Genomic DNA, 24,909 nt, shown 5'->3' on the forward strand with positions numbered 1-24,909 from the left:
CAAGCCACCATCCCCCTTCTGGCAGCTGGGTATGTCACCCCCCAAGACAAAATATTACATCTTCCCAGCTTTGGCTTGCTCCTTTGGCTCCCTGAATCCCCCTTTCCTACCCTGCAATGAATATAGTGGGGCATAGAGGGAATAGAGCCGTGTCTGGGTCTGAGGGCCCTCATTAGCACAGGCTGCTATAGCTCTGCATTCTCACTCCATGTAATGCTCAGCCCTTTCTTCCTCACTCTAATTTTGAGACACCCTGTCTCTGCCTTCCACCAGAGCCTTCCAGCTGCCTCCCTGGCTGAAAAAGAGCCCCCCATCCTAGCTCTACACACCTAGCCAGTTCCTCTTTCTAGCTGGATATATGCTCCCCACTGACTACCATCCTCCTTCCCATCTTTGATTGTTTACATTCCCTCTCTCCCACCCAAGACCCATCATTTCCTGATGCCACTGTCCGGGTCACACAGGGACTTGCTGCCTACCTCAACTACAGACAGCACCGTAGTCAGCCAAGGCTCGCTCCTCTGCAAAAGGAAATGAGGAACTCAATTACACACATGTGAATGCACACAGTGAAGAGCACACATCTTTTCCCAGCCAGAGAACTAGGAACACAGCTCCCTACCCCAGAGTAGGAGGCAATCTGCAACCCACCTGGCTGGTAGTAATCGTAGACTTTGATGGTGGCCAGTTTCAGGTTCTTCATCGGAATGACTTGTTCCAGTTGCAGAATAAAAGTCTGAGATTCATCGTTGAGCTTGTAGAGGTGGAAAGAAATTAGCAAGGAAGGGGAGAAAGAAGTCATAGCATCTTCATCTTCCCTAGCTTGAATGTTTTCCTGCACTAAATCTCTCTAATCCGTTAGAGATTCTGGATTTTAGAAATGGAGTATGTGTGAGGAATAGTAAATGCTAACCCAATGACAGTGAAATTGGGGAAGCTTCCTCTGCCCACAGTTCTACCAGTGCTCTTTCCCCATGCCTAGCCCAGCCTTGGGATTCTCACACAGCTCCTTGTCCTCTGGCCTCTTGCTCTCTCCATACCAAATCAAATGCTTTTGTTCCCACTTACCTTCTCCAGATAAATGTAGACCACACTAGCTTTCACTTCTATTTTCTTAACAATGGTTCTGCGCTCCAGCTGGGATAGGAAACAGTAACACAAGGAAATTTGTGAGCACTTTCCTTAGGGCTTCCTGACCTGAGAGACCCCATGTTGCATTGAAGGGATGGTGTGGAGCTGGACTTTGTGTGGAACTGTGCCTTTCTCACGCATAAGGATTTTAGTGGTTATATCTTTTGTAGTCCCTCCTGGACATCGCTCGTGAGCATCTCGGGGATGAACTATGCTGTCCCTGCTCAGTTAGAGGAATCTCCCACTCTGGGGACAAAAGGCCATGCAGATAGTACATAGGACTGATGCATTGGTCAGCAAATAGGTGCAAGCACCAGTAAAGATTCTTGTTATCTCCTCTCACTGACTGCTAGACTGCTCTTAAAGACCTGCCTGGGGGCTGTGCAAATAGCTCATCTTTCAGTTTGATGGCTTAATTGGAAAAAAAAAATCTTTTTGGCTAGAACTAGAATGTCTCTAAGAAATCTAGTCTTAGAATTTCTAGGAAACAAATCCTGGTGTTTAGCACACCCAGAAGCACATTTTATTCCTGACCCAAGGCAGAATAGTGTCAGTGGGAGAAGCTGAACTACCTCAGACCTCCTGTAGCCAACCTCTGTAGGCCATGTATGGAAACGAGAGGTTTTGGTTCAATTACAACAGCAAAGAGCCCCTGCTAATTTAGTTACCTCATGGCCTGAAATGAACAGTTCCCAACAGAAGCAAGCAGGTGGGACCCATTCACCACAGCTCCTTTTGTTTTTTCTTCCAAAGTCCTTACCAACATCCTGGATCCGGGAGCCAGGACAAATCCGGACAGCAGGGAGACCTCCACAATCACCATGTTGGATGTGACTCTGCTCCCGACGTAGCTGAAGAAGCAGAAACGGTCAGAGGGTCTGACTCTGTGAGAATAGTGCCCTCCCAGCCCCCCTTCCCTCCACCACCATACCCTGTGTGCAGGACCCTGAGCCACGTAACCCACCCGGGACCAGGGACACGGCAGCCACTGCTCCCTCTCACAGGAGGTAGCCAGCACCTTCTTTCCCCACTCCTTCCACCTACCAAATTCACCCTCTGTCTTCTCCACCCCAAGTGCCAGGTCCCTCCATTGCAGCCCTGAGGCTTTCCCTGCTGCTATCCCCAAGCACAGCGTGTCTTGCTGGAGGAGGACACAACCCTCGGAGTCACCTGGTGAGGATGTGGACGGCGAGGACACGTGCGTTGGCTTGGCTACAGTTGATCAACTCCGTGTTGACACGCAGAGTGAAGGTTACAGCAGCCCGCGGGGGAGGCTCGTGGTACCTCAGCACTGTCTGCAGGGCGAGGGCCAGGAGGAGAAAAGACAGGCCAGACATGATCTCATGCAGGGAGAAGAGGTAGAGTCCTCCACCTCCCCTCTCTCCCACGCTTGTCCCACCACCTCACCTGAGCGAAGACACAGCTGCTGCCGTGGACCTGCACCAGGAGCTGCCCCGAGACCTCCGTCAATGCTGCCTGCTGCACCAGCAGCCGCTTCTGGCGGTTGACTTGGAAAGCCTTCCCAAAACCCCTCTGGGACTTCACCCTCACAAGCGCCTGGCCTGATGTGCTGAACGTCCTTGTTGCGTATTTTGCTAAGGCTTGCAAGGCAACGACTGTGTCCTAGAAAGGGAGAGACAGCCACCCCCTCTGAAAGCATCAGCTCTACTGAAGCCAACTTGGAGCAGGAAGACCTCAAGAGGACTTGCCCTGCCAACCTTGGGCGCAAAAGTATATCAATCCACAGGGAGCTACTTGTTACCTGGGTGGAGGCAAAGCCCCCATAGGCGTTCTGCTGCCGGGTCAGCCATGCTACAATACCGGCTGCAGTTGTCATGTCACCTGCATGCACCCGTGGTTTAGAGAGGTACGCCAGGAGCACGTAGGCTGTCAACTCTATGTCCACTGACTGAGTATCAGGCCAGAAGTCTGTGGAAGCTGGAGAGCTTGGCTTGGGGCTCCAGTGGATTTGTCCTCCTGCAGAAGGAAAAGGAGCATGCAGGCTGCCTGGAGAGCACATAAGTGGGGGTTCACAGGAAACAAGACCTGGAGTGCTTTCAGGGCTCCTTCCGCTAATTCCCTGTACTCAGGCCAGGATCGCTTTCTTCAGTTTATTCTCCAGGGCTTCATGTGGTCTTAGCTCACAGATTCCTACCTCCTCCCTCAAGAGGATCTTGAAATCCTCCAGGCTGAGGAAGCTTTTTCTGATGAGTCACCCTCACAGCTTGTGAAATAACTTATTGTATTTTCAGTCACACAGTACAGTTGCTGCACAAATACAAGGAATATGTACAAATACATATGTCATTTTAAGCACTCTAGCTGGGCATATATTAATCCAGATCCCAGCAGGTGAACGAGAAGCGTTACCCCAACCAGCAGTCAGCACCTGATTTGATGGCCTGTTCCTCCAGTATGTACAGCAGCTCCTGGGTCGTTTCATAGTCCCCAGCCAGGGCAAAGGCATAGGCCAGCACAGCTTCTGTGTAGATGTTGGTGATGTTGTGAACCGCCTGCTGCAGGCAGCGGAGAGTAGCCTGCATCAGCTTGCCCTGCATTGGGAGGAGAGACACATGCCAAACTCTGACAGGGGCAAAACAGGGGGGCAGGGGAGCTCATTCCAGGGATCCAGACTATGTCTTCCTGATGTAGCTCCAGAGAAATGCATTAAATTACACACTCTTTGAGAAAGCAGGCAGTGCAGCCCCATTGTGCACTGGGAGCCGTAGCCACCAAACACCATTGCACCGTGCCAGTTTTGTAGCACTGCCTCTTTTGAGGAATGACTTCATAGTTTGGCCAAACATTGGCTGCCTCCCAGCAGCTCCCTACCTGTTCCTGGCCTGGAGAACGCCAGCATTACAGAGCTGACATATCCCCATAGCAGTGCCCAGGCATGGGAGCATACCAGAGAGGAGGGAGCAGGAGCATGCTCACCTTCAGCGGCTGACCCAGCTCCAGCAGTGCTGCAGCCACATATGCCCCCAGGGAGATTTCATCATCCACGCCGCCCTGTGAAGGGAATGCACCTTTCACTAAGTGGTGTTTGGAGGAGGCAGGCAGTGACTCCCCAGAAGGAAAAGCATTCCTTTCACGTTCCCTGCCCCATACCCTCTTCTCTTTAAGGCTGGTTGCATGGGTTGTGGGAGTGACTTTCCAGGATCCTTTGGGACCCCACAATCTTTTGCTGTCACAATATCTGTCCAGCCATTCCCCAGCTGTGATGCCTGGCTTGGCCCTCATTTACCTTTAGGGAGGAGTGAAAGAGGCTCCCTTTGGTGGCAAAGCAGCCACTGGGGAGCTGGTTTTGCTCTAGCCAGCGTAGGGCATCTTGGACATTCTTGTCGTCTACATAGATGTATTTTCTGGCTTGGCTGAAACTCTTGACCACAAAAGCTGTCAGCCTAGGAAGAGGATGAGTTGTGAGAGAAAGAGGAACACAAAAAAGGCAACAAGAAAGCCAAAGACCTCCTGGTGCTTGTCCCTGAAGTTAACACTGACATAGTGGGGTGCCAAAAAGCAGTAATTTTCATGCAGAAAGGCAAGCTAAAAGTGGAAATGGTCCACAGGACCCAAGTGGCTCCTGTCCTTCAGCCTGGCTCCACAAATGTACTACTCGTACTACTGCTCTACCCAGTCATTTCCCATGGGAAAAACCTCTTACCCCTTCTACTTTTACCCATTGCACTTCATCTCCCCCAAATACCTAGAGACAATCTTAAATCCCCCCATTTTCTTCCTTCCTTTCTGCATTTCTCCCAGACCAGACACCACAGAGTCAAGCTGGGCCAATGCAGGTCTTTCAAACTCTCCCAAGCAACACCTTCCCTGGGAAATGATCTTTTATTGCTCTTCCCTGATCTACCTCCAGTCAGTATGTACCACTCTTGGCTGCCAGGACACAACCGCCAGTACCTGATGTTGTCTGTGGGGCAAGAGTAGGGCCACAGAGACAAAAAGGGACCTCCCACCCCCTGGGACAACATCTTTGTTGTTCCACTTTCCCAGAAACTCTGCTGCCCTGCCTTGCTGCTTTTTCAAGTGGCTCAAGTTCCTCAGTCTGTCTCCCTGCCAGAGAGCTCCTGGGGTCTCCATCCAAAAGAAGGAACACACATTCTATCAGCTTTCGCAGGCACATTAGCTGCTCTGGCCCAGACAGAAAAATCAGGAGCGAGGGATATTTGCAGTGCTTACCAAGTGTTCCCTTCCCCATCCTGCTGCCCAAAGACACTGTAGGACCCATCTCTGTGCCTATAAAGAAGCTGCATCTGGTACCCTGGGGAGATGGGAACAGTGATTAATACAGCACAGCAATACGGAGGGGCTAACATTGGCAGAGTGAGTGCAAGGGCAAGAGCTATTGGTAGGCTGAACACAGGGGAAGGCAGAGGAGCAAGGTGGGTCTGTTGTACTTGCCGTTGCGCAGGAATCCTGTTGCCCTCTCCTTGATCTCAGGGGTCAGCTGCCTCGTCTTCTCCAGGTACTGCAGCACATAGACAATGGGGGCAAACAGCACCATGTTCTGCTCCCCACAGCCGTGGGGCATCTGCACCAGGTGGTCCAGGTTCTGCAGTGCCATGCCCATGAGGTCACCTACACAAGGGTGTAAGAAACAAAGCACGTGTAAGCATGATTTGAGGTGCTTCTCAGCCAGGCAGTGGATAATAATGCTTTATCTCAGCACAGGAGGAAAACACTAGAGAGAGGAGAAAACAGGAATAAACAACAGAGTGCAGGATGGAGAGTGGTGACTGTTTTGCCTCTTCCCAGCCTGGCATCATGATGCAGGGTGATCACACTGTGGAGTCCCTCAGGAATTTTCCCTTACCAGCTTTTGCGGTCTGAAGGGTTCCAACCTTAACAAGTACTATCTGTAAAAGTCTGCAGGTTGCTCACTGTGTGCCATACAGACAGACAAATATAAAAGCACTTAGGGAAAGGTTGAGATGTTTCTGGTCTTTAGCCAGGCCTCTTCTACCTGGCCATATGTCAAGCATCAAAATGTCAGTAAGCCAGCAGGAGTGCTAGTCAGATGGTGTGAAGGTGTCCATATGTCCTCCAGCCGGCCAGAAAAGCTTTGTATTCAGTTTCTTCCTTTGGGGCTCTGTTGCATAATAGCCATGGCTAATTAGGCCAGGCCTGGCTTCATACCAATTCTGGCACGGGGGCAAATGAGCCCAGTGCAAAGAAGTGTACTGAATGGTAGGTGTGTCTGGTCCCAGTAGCCCCTCCAAAGTGTTCTTTTGCAACTTAGTAATGCTGAGAAGGATTTCTTCTCCCCAGGAGCTTCTGTTATAGCAGCGAAACTTAACATGGAGACAAGATGGTTATGAGCTTCGCTGATTGTATCTACACAGAACTAGCCAAGGTCTCAAAGTCCCAGTAAAAATAATGGCCTAGACTCTCTGCTCCAAAGTCCTAGCTAGAAAAATAAGGATTATTCTCCTCTGCAGATTACTTTTCCCATGAAAGCCTAAGCACTAATCCAAAAATCTGAAAGCCTGGTGTTGACAAACCTTGCAGAGAATAGAAACACAGCATCCTCTCTTTTGAGCAGCTTCACGTCAAACAGATCCCCTGACACCATCACCAAGTTAAGCCTTGCTCACCTGTAACAGCAGTCAGTGAGCCCACAACAGAAGTCACTTGCCTGAGAGAGAAATGGAAGCCCTGGCAGATCCCTTTACTATGTTGTCAGGGAGGCGAAGGGACACAGGTTCTTCAGCCATGTTTCCTGGTAATGACAGGATAAAGGTATAGCATGAAAAATCAAGCCAAATGCATCTAACCAGAGGGACAAGACTGGCACAGATAAATGGGACACTGCCTACGTCCCGCTCACACAGACTGCTCCCTACATCTGTCCCAGTCATCGCACCAAGCTCCACTGCCTGGAAACTTTTCAGATTAGAAGAGATTCACTGTTCCCGAGAGCTGCTGGCCAGGCTGAGAGCTCACCAAGCTTCACAACTCAATTCACTACACTTCACAAGCTTCACAAGAATCACGGTTGGTCATGGCTCAGCAGAGGGACATCCTGGAGAGACTTGCAGTGCTGCAGGGACAGGGTGGGAGGGCTGGAGCAGCTCTCACTGGAGACTATCAAGCCCCAGGAATGCCTTGGGGGCTGCAGTGTAGGAAGGATTTTTGCCACCTATGCTCAGTGGCAAATTCAGTAGGACAGCACATGGGGAAGTAATGTTTCTTGTTCTTTCCCGTCTAATAGGATGGGAAATTTCCTGTGTGAAAAATCATTTGAAAACATTGTCTCATCAGACCTCCCACAGTTTAGTCCTACTCTCAGGTCTAGTTATTTCAGGCTGCAGAACCCACTCAGGCCGTCCGCGTACCTCCTCTTGGGCACAGAAGGGAGCTGTAAGACTTCTCCACTAACACACCTTCTGGCTGCCAGGGCAGGAACGTGAACATGGAACAGGAGAAACAAGAATACACACAAAATTCCCAAACAGCAACAAAATTTCAGAGCAAGTTCAGGTCTGAATTCAGTGGTTGGTCCCCAGGCTGTCAGGTACTCCATCCTCCTCACCTTTGGCAGGTCTGCACTGAAGCTCCCTGCTTCACTGCTCAAGAAAGCAAGACCAAGCCTGAGGGACCGGGCTCTCTGGTCAGTGAGCACGTACAAAAGCTCACGTACAATGGGTGATTGAGCAGGGAAAGGTACAGGGTGAAACACAGACTTGGTGTATGAATGCGGCTCAAGAAAGAGTACTGCAAGAAGGGAATAGGCTTGGCTAGGTCCTGAGGGGAACAAAGCAAACTGAGCCACGGCCTTGCTATGCTAATGTTGGCCAAAAAATGAGGAGAGAAAACCATTTAGCCCAGCTCAGCCTCCCTTCCCCCGGGGACAGGGATACTCAGAGAGAGAAGTGAGCCTGCTCTCATACTGACCTGGACCAGCAAGCGTTTGACCAGCGTACGCCTCCGCCTCATGGTAGCTGGCAAGGGCTTCCTGCCCCCACACCGTGACGTGGTGTCCAGTACCTCTATCCTCACTGTGATATTCAGAGTCCCTAGCAAATAAATTGAACAGAGCCTGTTTCTTACATCTGTGGCCAAATGGAGTCAAATTGCTTTAACTGATAGCGGTCTGAGGTGCTTTGGGTGGCTGGTCTTCATAGCCTCAGTGGTTTGGCCAGTAAAGGTGACCCAGCCAGTACTGATGGCTTGTTCAGACACCCTAAACATGAGGGTACTAGGTAATGCCTCACCAACACCAGCTTCATTGCGCTACATATGACTAACAACAGAAGGTCCAGCAGCCCCTTGGACCCCAGTGTCCCCTTCCCATTGCATATGAAGCACAGCACCAGCAATACAAGGTTCCCCCACCCACATCCATGCAGCCCCTTCCTCCCCAGCTGGTCCCACAGCCCTCTCTTCAAGAGTTCTCCATGCCACCCATTCAGTTCTTGCCCTCTCTGATGAGCCTGTCTAAAAAGAGAGAAAGCAAGCAGGCACAATGGATTGTCCAAGCATGAACCACTAAGAACAAACTTCGGGATCCAGAGGAGGCAAAGCTCTGCAAGCTTCTCTAGACCTCCCACTCCCTCTCACTTCAGATTCAGGATTCCCCATCACCGCTCCCATTTTTGCTGCTGTACCCAGCTGGACTGCTGTCACATTCCACATGAAATTCTTGGACTCCTCTGCACACAGACACTCCTTGTCCCTGCAGGTCCGGCATGGCTCCACCTGGTAGTCTGGGGATTTAGCCAGGGCCACATGGATCTGAGGGAATGACAGATGCAGGTGAGCGACTGGGCAACTCAGGAGAGATGTCTCGGCACAACACACTCTAAAACTGGAGGGCACAGTAGGTCTGCCCCACGCAGTGTTACCTGTGGCACAGGCACACACCTGTATGCACTGCTGCAGGTAGTTGAAGACAGTAGCTTTCAGCAGGAAGGTCTCACCTCGGATGACAGAATATGGCAGCATCACATCCACAAAGAAGGGCTGGACCGTTCTGAGGCTCGTGGTTGGGGCAAGGCCAAATCCCCTCCCCGCCAAGCAGAACATCTTGACTTTCCACTCTGTGGCAGCAGCAGGTGCTGTGACCAGGACATTCCTGCTGCCATTGGAGCTGAGAGAAAGACAGCACTTGCGTGAGGAAATTAATCCCATTCTGCTGCAATGGGAAGGCTGAGGGCCCTGAGTGAGGGAGGTTACGCAGGTCCTCATGCTTGGATCAAACTCTGCTATATTACCAATGACCTCTGCTCCAGTGGCTCACAGCAAGGCAGCTCTCAGCAATTTATTCCCTAAAGCCATGAGCCCTGCTTAAATGCCATCAGTAATGGCTTTATACTCTTCTCCTGAGCAAGATACTGCCCGGGCATTCCAGCTCTCTACATTCAGTCAAGAGCATGATGTCAGTCAACAGCATGATGTTCTGGAAAGTAGCAGCAACATATCCTCCTGACTGCTCATTCATCAGTCTTAACCTAAGCACTGTGGCAACAAGGGCTACAAATCTAGCTGGTGCACCCATCAAATTGAGAAGTTAGTAGAGTGTACCCCAATGTGTAAAGAGAGGATACTTGGTGGTTTGGTCTTGAAGTGTAGTGCTCTTCTCTAAACCTGTGTAGACTTCAATTCTGCACCTCAAAGTCTACTAGTCCTTCAGTTTGACGCACTGCAGATGCAGGGAAGAGCCACAAAATTCGCATGCAGACATCTCTTTACACCTATGGCTGGACTTTTGCACAAATGCAAGTCAGCCAAGACTCAGTAACATAGGGATGATCCTTCTGTCCATTTGTAAAGTTTGGCATCACTTACCCAACAGAGAACAGATTCCAGATCCAAGTTTCAGGGAAATAGTGGTGAAGTTTTCCATGGGTTGTAAATTGGGGTTGTTCCTTAGCGATTCTTTGGTCTTCTGTAGAAGGTCCCCCTGAAAGAAAGAACAAGGAGTCCTACCAGAGTGGGAGAGGTGAACCCTGCCAATGATAGACAGCCTAGCACTGGGGCAAGAGGCAAAGCAAGCAATAAGAGAGATGTGGAAAGAGTCTGGCAGAAGGGAGTGGACTGATTTGGTAGGAAAGGGAAAATAGGAAGGGAAAACAGAGTGGTAACAGGAGAACCAGCTTGCAGCGGGCGGGATGCAAGTTTTCCAAGACCTGGTTTTAGACAAAGCCCCTTGGTGACCTGACCCAGAGTTGGTGCTAAAGAGACTAGGGACCTTCATAGAGCCAGGGTAGTCACTGGGAAACAAATCCTGGCCCATGCTTGGGTTTGTCTGTGCCAGGAAAGGGAATGCCATCCTTTAGTGTCAGGGAGCATCCAGGTAGCGACATATTCAGAGCCCTTTTTATAGGGACCGGGTCGTTCCTGCTGACGCTGGTGGACCAGGTAGCTAGGCTGTGGCAGCAGCACCCGTTACTCTTCAGAGAGCTAATATCTACCACCAGCAAACCCCAGAGATCCGAGGGCTCTTCCATCTGGGTGACCTCATGTCCCAGGTAGACTGAAAGTGCCGCTCACCCACAGTTGGCTTCCTATCTGCCCGATGAAAGCACTGAGGCTTCTTAATTACGAGGTTTGAGAAGATTTTCAGCCCCATGTTCTGTTAGGAAAAGAAGGAGGGCAGGGGAGGCAGAAAAGCATCTGTGAGTGGGGAAGAGCAGCCACTGCTCTTCAAAATGACCCTGAAAACCATCAGGGCCAGTACAGCCTGGTGCCTGAGTGGCCCGGAGCAGCACTGGCCCAAGCAGACACAGTGCTGAGGGAGGCATGGCACAGCCTCCCTGATCCCCTCTTTCTCAGGAGATTACTACACCACCACGTCTCTTAGGGGGACACCGGGATGTCTTCCTCCTCTCAACGCATTTCCAGTGGCAAGGGCACAGAGGAGAGGTGTCAGTGTCCTGCCCCATCCCCTCATGCACGCTGGAGGGAACAGCTGGATGAAATCTGCCCTCTGAAGTCATGCAGAGGTGTGATGGGGAGCACACACCCCACTCAGCACCGGGGGCTGTGGCATGGGCCTGTCCACAAACACAAGAGATGTCCCTGTGCTGTGAAAGAGCCTCCTAGGGTGTGTGTCTCTTGCTAAATAAAAGAGGACAGGGTCTGATCCCCAGGTCCAAGGCCAAATGGCACTGCCTCTCTTGTGTCCATGCTGGCTAGTCCTTTCTAGAGGAGATCTGCCTTAAAGACAAAAGAACTGCCTGGGAACAGCAGGCTAACAACTAAGCCATATCAATGACCTGTGGTCTAATGCTTGGCATCACTCCCTATCTCTTTTTTCTTTAATACCGTAGACAAACAGCACACAGCCCAGGACCTCATTCCCAAGCCCAAAAAGCTAGGTTTTGCCTCTCCATGATCTCATCATCTTGCTTTCTGCATCTGTGGAGGGGAATACAGGTGTTCATACTCATAATGGGATTGTACGTCTCTTGAGACAGCACAGCTAGGTCAGGACAGACAGCAGGGCTGTCTGGAGAAGGCAAGGAGAGAGATATCTCAAATGCTCATAATTCCAACAGCTCTAGGAAAAGTCATGAGGTGATTACCCGGAAGAGGTTAAAGATGTCAGGCTGAAAGGAATGTTGTGGTTTCCCTCGTAGCAGAGATGATGTGAACTGGGGCTGAACACAGTGATCTGAACGCTCTTCTACTTGGGCAGGGTATCCATGTCGGTAGGCAGCAGGGAACAAACCATAGACCTAGGGAAACTCACAGGCACAGAAGAATCGGGCAAGGAGCAGATACCTCCAGATGCTTCATTCCACCCTCCCCTAGCATACGTATCTGTTCCTGCCCATCTCCCTAGGCAGACTCTGCTTTCCCCTCTACACAAAGACCTCCTCATCCATTAGCCTCCGGGTCCCCTTGCCTCAGTCCCTGCCTCCCCCAGTTCATCCATCACTCACGTTTTTTTGCTTGGTTGCACGGACACTCACCATTTGCCTTGTCAGCTCACTCTCTGGTCTCACAAAGAACATGTTTTCATCCACTGCTTGTACTGCACACAGGGACCCAGGGGCTGCCTGCAGTTGGAGCTGCACTGGTGACTCTGTGTGGGCTTCTTTAACTGGGAATCCTACCTTGACCTTGAGCAACACACCAGGAAAGGAAATATGAAAAAGAGAGAAAGAGGGGTGAGGAGGCTGACAGACAGGCAGCACAGACAGAAAGAGGGAGACCAGCTGGACTCTTCCCTGTCCAGCCATTGCTATGAACAGAAGTCACTGCTGAAGCTTTCCTGGTCCCTGGGCACAGTGCTGCAGACATCCCCTTCCTCTCTTCTCCCTGGTTCTCTCTTTGAAGGATCTGAGCGTGTCCTTCCCTCAGGCTTGCTGACTCCTGCTTGTCAGCTCTCCCCCAGCTGCAGGAGTGAGTCTCACCTGGTTTTCAAAGCACAAGGCAACATCAAAACGGGTGCTGTCAGCTGTTACCCCTCCACTGGGGAAGATGGTGTACACCACTAAGGAAGGTGATGGGGTGAAGTCAGCAGTGAAGGTCAAAGGGATGGAGAAGGAGCCCTTCAACACTGAGGAAGGAAAGGCAAAGTGTTTTCACCACAGCCCCACCGAGATGTCCTTCTGCCCTCCTTTCTTCTTATTTATAATCCCACAATGCCAAACCAATTTCTGCTGCTTCTCTGTCTGCCCTCTCCCTCCATTCTCTGACCCCATGTGCTCCATCTTCCCACAGGTTCTCCCAGTCTCTCTTCCCATCATTGTTTCCCTTGTTCTTTTCTGCCTCTTCCAGCTGGCACAATTGCTTCCTCAGCCTCCCTCTGTCCTGTTCACTGAGTGCCCAGGACCTATAGCTTCAGGGAATTTGGGAAACTCTGGCAACTCTCACTGTCAGACCTGGAAACCCACCAGGCACAACTGTTTCCCATTGTCCAGCTGCTGCAGACTTACTGTTCAGCTTCCCGACCTGGACAATCCTCTGGCCCCTGACAACAATTCCAGCCTTCCCAGTGACCTGTGGGAGGAGGGACACGGAATGAGCAGACTGTTGTGTGACACCGGGGCACAGTCACACTCACCATGTGCATCTTGCCTCCTAAGCAACCTCAGAAATAAACTGTGGGTCCAATCCAACCCTACACCTCGGGTCCTGCATATTTGCAGACATCACAGTGTAGGAGGAGAAGCTTTAACACATGAGATTCTGGTCTGGTCTGTCCAGTTACGACCATGGATGACTAGTGCATTCACTGGAGATAAGTGGGAGACAGCTAAGGCACTTCCCCTCTAGTAGGCAGCTCTCCCAACAGGACCAAAAGCCATTTATTTCCACTGAGCAGCTGTTTGATAAGCAGAGTGAAAAAGTGATTCCCCCATCCAGTTTTAAAGGGAGATGAGTTTGACAGCAGACTCTGCACAAGACGTTTACCGCTGCAGCCTTGGCAGAGGCTAAGGAGTGATGGGCTGCAAAGGTAGAAGCCTCCTCCCATCCATGGAGGTGACTGGGAACCCAATACCAGGATCACACTGTGGCCAGGCTGAGCTCTACCAGGTGCAGTGTTCACCCAGTTCTCCAAGTTTTTCCTGTCATCCCTGCAGGGATGATCTAAATTACACCCTCAACATTTCACTGGGGTCTGGTCCCATCAGTGCAGCCTTTCCCCCCAGGTTCTCTACTACCCTTACTTACATAATATGCAAAACCTATACGGCTGGTGTCTTCTCCCAGGTCATCCCGACTGAGCGTGAAGGTCACCTGGACGTTCTGCTTCAGCCCACAAGGCAGTGTTTCTGTGAGTGGGTGTATGTCCAGGAAGCTCTTGGTTGTGACATGGAAGGGCTGCAGGTGATGGTAAGCGTTCGCGTAACTGAAGTCAGGTTTCCCAGATGTGTGTGTGAGATCCTCCAGTGTGAACCTTCCCTGAGAGGGGACCAGTGACACATAGAAATCATGAGTTTCATGCTCCAGTGCTTTGTTAGGATGTCATCAGCCTGGTTTGGGAAAGGTTGTTGCTTGGTGCCTTCCTGCTGGCTCTGCACAGGCAGAGCTGTGTGGGGACCCCAGGCCTGGGCTGGCAGGGGGGCTGCAAGGCAGGAGTGGGGAGCACTAGCAGAACTCAAGGATTCTAACTTTCCTGTATGCAGAGGTGGGATTTACCTCCAAAGATACTGATGAGCTGTTCCAGGCAGTTGTGTCCAGGTTGAATGATGCTATTCCACTGTCATCTGTGATGTATGTTTTGATAAACCGACGCCTCATGAACCTTATCACAAGATAAACTTTTCTGTTTTTCATACCATTTCCATAGTGATCCTGAAGCTTAATCTGGTGACAACAGAGCGAGGCAGAAAAGCCAAAGTCAGATATTTCTTCCAGTGTCATACCCAAAGCCTTCCTCCCTCTGACAAATATAGAGCCTCCTGTGCAGGTGGCCTTAACTTCAGTCTGGCCCCAAGACGACAGACCTATAAAAGTCCCTCATCTGTAAAGCTAAGCTGAGAGTGATTAAAACCTGTCTGCTCCAAAAGGTATGTGTGGCTAGAGCATGAGGGGCTCATGTCCTAGCCAACAGCTGAGACATCCTTGCATCCCCTGCTGAGACATCACGTATTGCTCTCAGCAGAAGCTGGAGGTGTAAACACATCAGGGAATCTGAAATGCAGAAACTGGGGCCGCACTGTCAAGTAATGTGACATACTGCAAGGTAAAGCACTCTGTCTGAGGAACAGAAAATGGTTTGAGTCAGCAAAATTTACCAGACACTAAATTCCTTGGCAAATGATGGGGAGGGAAGAGGCAAGGGGAAAAAATCACCTTCCCCCTGTACGGTACTCCAGGGATGTAATATGCACTTGGTGTCTCAAACACTGCCCTTGCAGCTGTCCTGAAGATGAGGATCTGGCTGGAGGTGTTGATCTGCACCCCTGTTGGAAGGCAGAGCGCGAGGGAAGCAGGATCAGTATCAGAGGTGACGACCGTGCCCTACTTTAATCTCGCTTTGTTATTCCCAGCCCCTCTAAGCAGAGTGTCTCAAACTTCCTTCCCGACACCAGCCCCGTTCAAGGTTTGGAGGCTGCTCTTTAAGGAGTCTCCAAGCCCTTTGTGCCCTCACGGACCACGCTCCCAGCCTACCTCATCCGCCTGCTGCTGGCAGAGTGGCTCTGCATGGACACAGCCAGTTCATGGGGCAGGACCGCTCTCCGTGTCCTGTGATGGTCCCAGCACCAGGCGGAGGAGAGGGGGAGGTGAGCCCACTCTGACCCTCACATCCCCACGATGGTCCCCCTCGCCCTTGCACCTTCTCTGCCAAGCCCCCGGGTACCTGTGCCCATCTCCAGGAGAGAGGCTTCTGCATAGAGCTTGCCATCCTCCTCGCTGGGAGCCAGGCTGAAGACTGACGTGCTCACAGAAGGGGTGAAGCACCCCTTGCTCATGGTCTGCAGTAGGAAGTGGTAGATGTTATTTGGGGCTGGGGAGAAGGGAAGGAGTCAGAAGTACAAGGTATTAATCAGTCGTAACTGTGGACTGCAGTAATGATGACTGCAGTAATGACTGACTATGATAATGCAGACTCATATATGGGTAGATATGGTTCACATTTTAAATTCTGTGTTTTCTATTTTTATATGCATGAATATGCGTAATTCATATTGTAGAAATACGTAACAAAACACGCATCACAGTTTTATCATAGTTACCACGTTGGCAAATTTCCAGTTTTAATAGAAAACTGAAGACTGCACTAACTGGATCACAGAGCGAATATATGAGTATTTTAATAGATCTAGGTAGAAGAACTGCAGAATCAAATGAAAATTCAAAGTAATGAATTCCAGAGCTGGAAGATTACAACTAACTTAACAAGTCATAATGACAAATCATAAAGCATGAAAAGTTTTCAACCATATATGTACAAGGGAAGAGCCCAGCTATGAAATACTTTGTTAGGAATGGAAAGATGTAATAAAGAAAATATAAAAATACGCAATATATAAATATGTAAAAAGAGAAAATAAAGTATAAAAGCCACTGTGTGATTTGGCTATGGAATTAACCATATCTCCACCACACGTTAGTGTCCTTGTGCAGCTCCAGGATAGTTTCACCTTAACATGGTAATTTTGCACGTGAGAAAGTTCTATTAATTGCTGTTTCTTACACTGTATCAATTTCTGGCAAGTTATACTTCTTTCCAGAAAAGAACAGAACTCTAAATCTTTCTGTGTAATTCCTCTTTTCTAGTCCCTATAATTAATAAGCAAAGTTACAAAGAAGAACTTCTGTGGGTAAAGGTCTCTCAGTTGGTCTGAGCAACAATAACTGCATTAATTGAATAAAAACAATTACTTATTAGTCTACATATACATTACAGAGGTTGGCAAACCTTCCCTACATACCAGTTCATTCTGTTCACTCAGCCCTTGACCCTTCATCCTGTGCAGTGCTCCTTCACTACCCGTGTATCTTCCAGGATTTTACTCACCGGACCGCTGTATTCCCTACAGGTGTCCTTGCTGGCATTTTGAGGATGCCTCCTTGCCTTCTGGCACAAAGTCACCCGCATGGTCCCTTGCACTGCTTTCCCATAGCTGTACCTGCAGGAAGAACACCAGAAGAGCTGCCGAGCAGAGGCATTGCGTGTTTTGCTGAGCATATTGCCCCGTAGAGGTGGCCTTTCTGATGAAGGTCTTAATGCAGCTGGTAAGCAGGGAGGCAGACATGAAAATACAGCACATGTGTACTTGGGCAGTGCAATAGCACAGTCCTGCATTCAAAAGAGGCAGAAACAAAGCACAGACAGGAAAGGACCCTCTCTCTGAAGCTCTCCCACGTCTGGGTGTTTGCTGTCTTGGAATTGCAGGTAGACACAGAGAGCTGACCTGAGCTGATGGGTCCACGCAGCACAGAGCAGCATCCAGTGGACATATTAGCTCAGGTGTGAAAGCAGCAGAAACCTGGGTCCCTGCAGACAGCAGCAGCAAGTGCATGGTATGGCAGTAACCGAGCTACAGAGTGATCTCAGACCTGCCTCACTACGGGCGTACCTCGTCATCTGGACTCTTGTTTCCATCATCAGACCTGCTCTGCTGTTTTTTGCAAGGTACAGCAGAAGTGTGTCCTTGTCAGTGCAGACGTTTCCCCTGCCTGCCTTGCTGCCTTTCCCTGCTTTGACTCCTCTCTGGCTTTCCCTGCAGAGCAATGCTCCCGACACTATCAGTAACAGGAAGACATCTATAACCCATCCTGGGGATGCAGAGTGCTGTACTGTTTTCTACTAGAGCTTCATATCGTCTAATTTTAAATGTCCCAATTAATGAGAAATTACGTCAGACCAGCAGCAAAGAGACACCAAAAGTCTCCAGACAACCCAGCCCCAAATACAAATGAGCTCATCCCCTTTATCTCTTTACAAAGTGCTTTCCGGATCATTCCCCTTCCTCCTTTGTGCTTATGCCATCTGAGTTCATGCCTTCCTTCACATCCTCATCTGCTCCGTTTTTGCTAATGACTACATAACTAGAGAAACCCACCTGCTGCTTCTAAGAAGGTACTAAGTTCAGCAGCATGTAAGTGAGAAGGAACAGCACAATTTTCTAAAGAAACATCAGTTCCTGCTCTTTTACTTCAGCAGGACTTCAGTCCTGTATCAGATACGTGTTTTTCCCCACATAAGGTCTTTCAAGGCTGGACACACACAGCTTCCAGAGCAAGGTATCACCTGCCTAGGACAAGTCTCCCTATAGCTGGATGGTGTCTCCCATGTGTGGCTCATGTACCTCTTCCCCCAGGAAGAAGCCATCAGTTTGACTCTTGCACTATTTGGGATTCTTCAAAAAGAATGACTGTTTGGCCCTTCTTGAGCCACTTCTTCTTGATGGATTCAAGAGATAGAAGACGTACAGAAGGAGAGACACTGTTTTGACGAGCTCTTTCCTTTTCCCTGAACATCCTCCTTACCTGCCACACACACGCAGTGGGAAAGTTTTTTCTGAAGCATAAATCTGAGCTGGTCCCTCAAAGAAAACACCAAACTTTTGCAACACTGGAAGAAAAAATACAGTGTTATGCCATCAAAGGCATCAGACTACCTAGACATGGGGTCACAAAAGGGAAGAGTGAGTTCATGTAAGGCTGGAGTCCCATGAAGGAATACGTTCATGAGTTAAAGCGAGGACTAATTAAAACCAGGGAAACCAAAGAAAGAACCCCCTTTTTTCCCCCACTATATGAGCAGTCTCACAGAAGTCTTTAGTGTATTCTCACTCTGTGCCAGCCTAGTTGTTAGCACGTGCCCTCTCCAGGAATCTCCAGCACAATCTCTTTTGTGTTCATTTCTGATATCGCCCACTCTATAGATCTGTGTTTAATCCTAGCTCTCAGACAGTAAATCTTAGTTTACAATGTTTGGCTAGATACTGTTATACGACAGAAACAAGCAACTTTTTCCATCCCATTCTTTGTTCTCCATACTCCATCTTACCAGGTTCCTCCACCTTAAAGGTACTGGACGCTTTTGGATTCACCACACTGATGGTGTAAGTCCCCAGAGAGAGTTCGGCAGCTAACTGGAAAGAGAGATCTGCAATGCCCTGTTTTGGTCTCACATCCAGCCACTGGCCAATGCGGTTTTGGTTTGGGTCCTGCAGTCCGAGGGAAGGAAAGAAGAGGCAGTCATCAGCAACACCTGCTATCCTCTACCCACAGCCCACTGGATTCAAAGGCATTTCAGAGATTTCGGAGGCTTTCACAGGTTCCTGCTGTTTGTTCCCCAGATGGTGCTGAAGTGACCTACGTGCTGGAGCACCAAGAGAGGTGAACCCAACCCACCCAGTGTTACTCTACGCTGTACTGCCATTGAAAAAGAAAGTAGGGAAGGTCCTGATATTTAGATTCTCCAGTCTTACATAAAGATGAACCATAACAGTTAGCCAAAGCCTGGCTGGCATTCCTGAATGTAGAAATGGATGGAAGCTGAACCATTTGGATCATCAGTGCTTGTTAACGAGATGCATGGGGACAGACTATGTGCGTGCATGTGTATACACAGACCCTAAGAAAAGTAACTTGACTCAGGAAGACAGCAGTCTGAGTATACTGAAGTACCTTTCCTCATAACACCTGAGGAGTCTGAAACACCCACCTGGACTTCCACCACGGAGTACTGCAAAGCAAACAGACAGCAATGTCAGAAACTGGCATGACATAGCAACCTGCATATAAACTTATCTTACCCACCCAGCCTGTGTGCTGCGACAACAGCACCAGTCCCAAGCATTACAATGCAAGGAGCTTGATCCTACCAAAACCAGGAGAATGGCTTTGAAATAGTAAGGAAAATATGTAACATTAAAATCTGTGCTATTCTTTGGATTTGCTTTTTGATCCCTGAATTTTTAAGATGCACTTTGATAGATACTCTAAAACTGTGAAAGCTAGAATTTACTATTAAAAAAATGGAGAAAAGTGGAGAGAGTCACAAACACCATCATCCCAAGTTCACAAATATTAAAATGCATCAGTTTTGTAACATAAGTCCCAAGAATTAGCAAAACTGCATCACTTATAGGAAGAATACACCCCACATCATTGTCCTGTAAAATCCCTGGCCTAGGAGATAAGGCTTGGAGATATGAATTACTGCTGACTGCAGCTGACAGTAACAGGGAGGGACAGAGAAGGACATACTTCAGCCCTCCTAGGCCTATTAATTCTCTGTTTGTTCTTATATCACTGCAGCTATCAGCCCGGAGGCAGTAGTGGTGAAGGACATGTGATTTGGGAGCACAAGGCATAAGGAGGCAGGAGCAGGGGCTTGGGAGAGTAACTGGTCTGTAAACAGAAGGCCACATATAATTCACATTATTCATCATTCTAAGCTTTCATGCAAGTTATCATACGCAGCTCTGTTTTCACTGAAACAAAAAAAAAAGTGCAGGTTAACTATTTTCATAACTTGAATCTAATGTCAATGTGAAAACAAAACATGCTGGTGAATTGCACCTCTGTTATCTCCAACCCATCTAATTTACGAACTATACATTGTAGCTTTAATGCTGCAGTGCACTCAAGCTGCATAATAGCTTTGGTTAAACATGACCTCGTGAATTTTCATCACAGCATTCTTAACAGTTAAAATGCTAATTTACCTATATTCACACACAGACATCAAACATGTATGATCAAATATCTTCATGAGACAATTGTAGGCATGGAAGTAAATGTATTGTTTACTCTATTATCTAACTAATATAAGAGACATGACTTCTCTGTTGGGAGGAGAAAGAAGTGCATGATCGTAGGCCCTCACCAACAGCCTGAAAAGAGAGGAAATGAAGTCAGCAATAAAGAAGCCAGAAGAATCCCTCCCTTTATTTCAGCCTAGAGGGATTTGATCCAACTCTCTGCTCACGTGTGCCCTTCAGTATTTGTCTGTCATGGCATGAATTCCCGTTGGCTCTCATTAAATTGCCTGAGGACAGAAGAGTGTGAAATAGCTATAGCTGCTGGCTGCAGGTATAATTGCTTACCGTAGAAAGATGCTAGTCTTGCAGTTTCCTGGCTAGCACATATGCAAGTCTCTGGCAACTTCTCACTCCCTTGACATGGGGAGAATAAGCTGCTGCCAGCAGCAAGTCAGCATAATTTGGTTATACCTTTTTCTCTCTTTTCTTTTTTTTTTTTTTACGATCAATTCATGTGTAACCTTTCCCTTATCAATTACTTTTTCTTAAGATTTTGCAGATGCGTCACAGCTTGCTTCAGACCCTCCTGCCACCCTTAGGTGCAACACACTCCACAAAGCGCTGAGATTTCCAGAGCTGTGGGAGGGGAGCTTCGGGTCTGGCCGAGTCTGTACACAACTTGTCTGGTAACTGTGCCCATGGCCAGCAGCCCACGGATGTCCCCAGAAGCCCTGCCTCGGTTTTGGGTTTTTTGGGGGGGTGGGCAGGGGGGCCAGGTGCATGCAGCTCCTGGGCTGCCCTGTACAAACTCAGCTAGCAGGGAGCACTGGCACACTCCCCAAATACCAGCAGCAGTGCCGATCCTCCCACCGGCCAGCAGCCGTCCTGCGAGAGTGACAGCAGAGCCGTTGGCAAACAGGCATTGCTGCTCCAATTTAGTTTAGTAGAGGGCTGGTGTTGGCCGCCCTGGGTGCTGCGACATTGGGACTGCCTCAGCCTCCACGGCGTGGGGTTTGCAGAGAAGGCAGAACTGACAGAGGGAGCCCGGAGACGTGCTCGCCTCCACTGAGATGGGCTTTACCTTGCTGTTAACGGGAGCAAAATCTTCGGTCAACGTCACGATCCGGAATTTCACTGAAGGGATAAAACAAAGAAGAGCACATTATAGAGACTGAGTGTGTTCAGGACCAGACTGGCCCCGCACTTGCCTTACCCTGAAATCACAGCTCCCCACATAGCCCTAGCAGCAGCCCCCTGTCCGCCCTGCAGCCCCCCTTACCCCTTGCTCAGCCCTCCTCTCTGCCTCTTCCCCCCAAACACATGGCAGCAGCACAGCAGCCAGCCTCACAATTTTATGGTCTTTCCCACAGGCTACACTTGGAGTTACCCTTTGTTTCCTCATCTGCAGCATGAGCAGACCAGTCCTACCTGGCCCTGGCCAAGAAGACCACATTCAGGTCTGCTCCCTCTTCCAAGCCAGCTCTGCTCCTACAGCATGTGAGACCAACCCTTCCAGTTCCCTCCTGCCCCTAAAACATGGTGTACGGATACATCAATCCAGAAGGCAGCAGATAGCTTCCCCCTTCGTCCCTGTGGAGGCTGCGTGGCACAAAAAACTCGGCATACCACTCACAGGAGACTGGGAACAAAGTCCAGGCAGGTCAAGGCAGGGGAACGGTTGGGGTGCTCCATGCAATGCTCACCTGTTTGTCCTGGGTTATAGACGGGTTTATCCGTCTGGATGAAGGTGCCTGTGCCAGCCCTGCGGATCAGGACTTGCTTCTCTTCATTTGCACTGAAGTAGTGGCCGTTGGAGATGCGCAGGTGGACAGTGCCCACCTCCTGGCTGCCTGCAGGTTGGGGGACCTAGGACACAAAAGAGGAGCCACCAGATTAGCAGGCAGTAGGAGAGGACAAGATGGCTTCAGAGCAGCGCTCTCCTTGCTCCTGCTGCACTGCGAGGCCAGCCTTTTCTCCGTCTTACTCCACAGGCCAGCACAGGGTGTCCATGGAAGCACAGGGGACAACACTTTTGCACTTGGGACAGATCTTCGATGAGAGGAAAAGGGAGCCTGTTCTAGCACAGAAATTGTGTCTGCCCCTTCACAGGGCCACTGTGAGAGCCTGCATGGAGCGAGATGGAGAAAAGTTAACCCAAGGGAAGAAAAGGTCTATGTTGATGAGAAAACTGTTTCCTAGAGCGTGCGGGTCACAGAGGCTGAAATCCACTCTTATTCATCAGTGCAAACCAAGAAAATAAGGTTCATGAGTTTGGCAGATGAGAAAGACTTGTGCTGAGCTTGTGTGTACACCCTCCCATGTCTTTCCTAGTTCTCCAGCACATTTTCCAGCCCTTAAAGAGAAGCTTGGAGGGAAGCAGACATGACGGGAGGCTGTCTGAGATGGAAGGTCTGGCTCTTCCTGCATCATGATTCACAAACACCACCCTGTGACAGTGCTTCCTTCTCAGAGGAGAGAATGAGCTGCCCAGGTACCATTTGGGTGCCTCTAAGTGCCTCGATCCTCCCCAGTCCTTTGGTGGTGGACTGGGGTCCACCACCTGGTGGTGGTCCCAGGCCACCACTTCCCTCGGCGTGCCACCAGGATGGATTGTGAGATAACCGGCAGGAACGGTATCATGCAGACAGACAAAGGCAGGGAGCAAAGACACCAGGCTCCCACTAAACACTCTCCCTGACTTTCCACGCACTCCTTTCCATGCCCTTTCTCCTCCTGTCATCCTCATTCTCTATTTCTCTAGTGAAGAGAGTTGAGCCAAAAAAACACACTGGGAGCTGCCAGCTAGAGGTCCCTGCCAGGAACGATCCTGACCTGAAATTTGGAGCACTCAAAGATCCAGTTGTTCCGGACGACCTTGCGGTAGAGGCTGACGTTGCCAGATGGATGCACAAGAGTTAAGGCCACACGAATAGGCTTCTCCACCCCACGGAGGTCCAAGCACACTCTCTGAGAAGAGGGGTAGGGTAGTGCAGCTGGAACGATGATCAGATACCTCCTGCAGTGGGGAAACAAGACGTCACATCCTGGGAGTAGTCTCACCCACTCTTGGCAGTCTATGGTCTGAGGAAGCAGGAGGGCTTACCACCTCTCTGGGGGCAGGAGATGCTGCTCTGCTGGAGTGATGAGGGACAGATTAACAACGAGAGCGTGAACCTCTCATAGGGGTAATGGAAGGTATATAGTAAATTTAAGATAAATACAAGAGACATGCTTTCAGGTGTCCTCAGGTCACACTGGTGTGTACATGGTTTTGGAGGATGATACAGTAGAGCAGAGAAATATATATAGTAGAGACCATCTCTGCTTCCGCAAAGGGAACCATTCTTAGGTGTTCCCAGTACACATAGAAAATGCAACAGTCCAGCCCCTTGACAGAAAAGGATTCACCCTTCTTGCTTTGAGACAGCTCCTCAACTACCTCAGCAGCAGACTGGTTCCTGCTTAACCATCCCCAGCCCTGTAGCTCTTTTCATTTGCCCTTCACTTTACACTACACCTTTCCTTTCAGCCTGCCTCAGACTGCAGTCCCTCTCTCTTCTTGCTCCCACCGCCAGTCCTCACCTAGTTCTTGTACTGCAGCAACATCCACGAGTGAGGTTCCCACCTTCAGGAGGACCCTAAGTTCATAACAAGGCTTGTGGTGTGCTGCATACCACCCCATGTCTATCCCTTCCAGGACATGACTCAGAGTGTCCCACACTCTCTCCCTGCTATCTTGGCCCCTCCCTCAGCATCACAGCTATCAATCACCAGATTTTTAAATGGCACTTACGGTTGTGCCACTATCCCCAGGGTGTGGAACAGGCAGCTCAGGAGGAAAGTAGTCCACATTTTCATGGGAGACTCCCAGAGAGGTGGGTTCCTCTGGAAGGCCGGTCACAGAGAAGGTAGGGTGCAGCTTCTCTCCTTCCAAGGTCTCCAGGCCACCTGCTGTTGTTGCCGTTTCTCCCAGGAAGCAGAGAAGAAGCCCCAAAGTTTCCTTCCTTCTGCCTCATTCCTGTGTTTATAGTGCTGCAGGCACAGGGTTGTACCATCCAGGATGTTCCCCAGCCAATCCAAGTCTTTTTGGACTCCAGCCTCTGTGCTCTCCTACTCCCCTGTGGATGGACCAGCATCATTCAGACAAATAAACGTGTTTTTTCTTTTGCTAAGCAACAGCCTGTTTCCTGTTCACTGCACTGACCCTGCTCCCTGTGCCAGTTGCAGCCCCAGTCCCATTGTTTTGCCTCCAGCTGGATTGTCCCACAACCCCTTGGCACGTGCACCCAGCTGGAGCTCACGGTGAACTCTTGTGGTCACACTGTCCCCAAGCTTTCTGAGTCTGTAAGCTCCCGAGGCAGGTCTCCACGTTGAACAGACCAGGCTTTGTACAAAATAGTGCTCTGCTCCTTCACAGAGTACTGCCTTACCCAGCAGGAGAGCGCAGAGAGCAGGCAGAGCTGGAGTCTTCACCTTATCTCTGCCTTACTGGTATTTTGGGCTGATGAGGAAATCTAACAGCTGCCGTTCAGCTATGTCACACAGTCCTCTGTGGTCCAGTTCAGGGCCAACTGAGACACTCACTCACCGGTAGAAAAGAGGGTTGAACATCAATCAGGCAGGTCAAAACCTGCATGGCTTGAGT

At 49.7% G+C, this 24,909-nt stretch overlaps 1 protein-coding gene across 1 annotated transcript; it reads right to left on the minus strand.

The window, feature by feature from the left end:
• Window positions 1–480: 480 nt before the first annotated feature.
• On the minus strand, window positions 481–24,122 carry LOC104836672 (alpha-2-macroglobulin-like protein 1). Its single transcript, XM_010575375.1, has 35 exons — window positions 24,058–24,122; window positions 23,097–23,280; window positions 21,968–22,130; window positions 21,346–21,398; window positions 19,223–19,243; window positions 18,563–18,722; window positions 18,040–18,124; window positions 16,565–16,676; window positions 15,404–15,518; window positions 14,896–15,005; window positions 14,239–14,406; window positions 13,771–14,001; window positions 13,032–13,095; window positions 12,507–12,652; window positions 12,063–12,212; window positions 11,673–11,825; window positions 10,639–10,720; window positions 9,934–10,048; window positions 9,010–9,235; window positions 8,754–8,880; window positions 8,041–8,162; window positions 7,482–7,536; window positions 6,782–6,865; window positions 5,548–5,724; window positions 5,326–5,407; window positions 4,379–4,535; window positions 4,069–4,143; window positions 3,521–3,683; window positions 2,894–3,108; window positions 2,539–2,754; window positions 2,302–2,426; window positions 1,892–1,982; window positions 1,069–1,137; window positions 652–754; window positions 481–521 (listed from the first exon to the last, which is right to left on the minus strand). The coding sequence occupies exons 1-35, from the start codon at window positions 24,120–24,122 to the stop codon at window positions 481–483; spliced, it is 4,305 nt and encodes a 1,434-aa protein (XP_010573677.1).
• Between the last annotated feature and the right edge of the window lie 787 nt (window positions 24,123–24,909).

The sequence above is a fragment of the Haliaeetus leucocephalus genome, unplaced genomic scaffold (assembly GCF_000737465.1).
Source record: "Haliaeetus leucocephalus isolate CR32 unplaced genomic scaffold, Haliaeetus_leucocephalus-4.0 Scaffold473, whole genome shotgun sequence".
Lineage (NCBI taxonomy): Eukaryota > Metazoa > Chordata > Aves > Accipitriformes > Accipitridae > Haliaeetus > Haliaeetus leucocephalus.

Excerpts from the sequence above, each read along its gene's own strand:
- LOC104836672 (XM_010575375.1), bottom strand. The coding sequence starts at position 24,122 with ATGAAAATGTGGACTACTTTCCTCCTGAGCTGCCTGTTCCACACCCTG. Across the intron at positions 12,653-13,031 it reads CCAGGTCGGGAAGCTGAACA|TGTTGAAGGGCTCCTTCTCC; the intron begins GTAAGTCTGCAG and ends TTCCTTCCTCAG. Across the intron at positions 1,983-2,301 it reads GCCGTCCACATCCTCACCAG|CTACGTCGGGAGCAGAGTCA; the intron begins GTGACTCCGAGG and ends CTGCTTCTTCAG.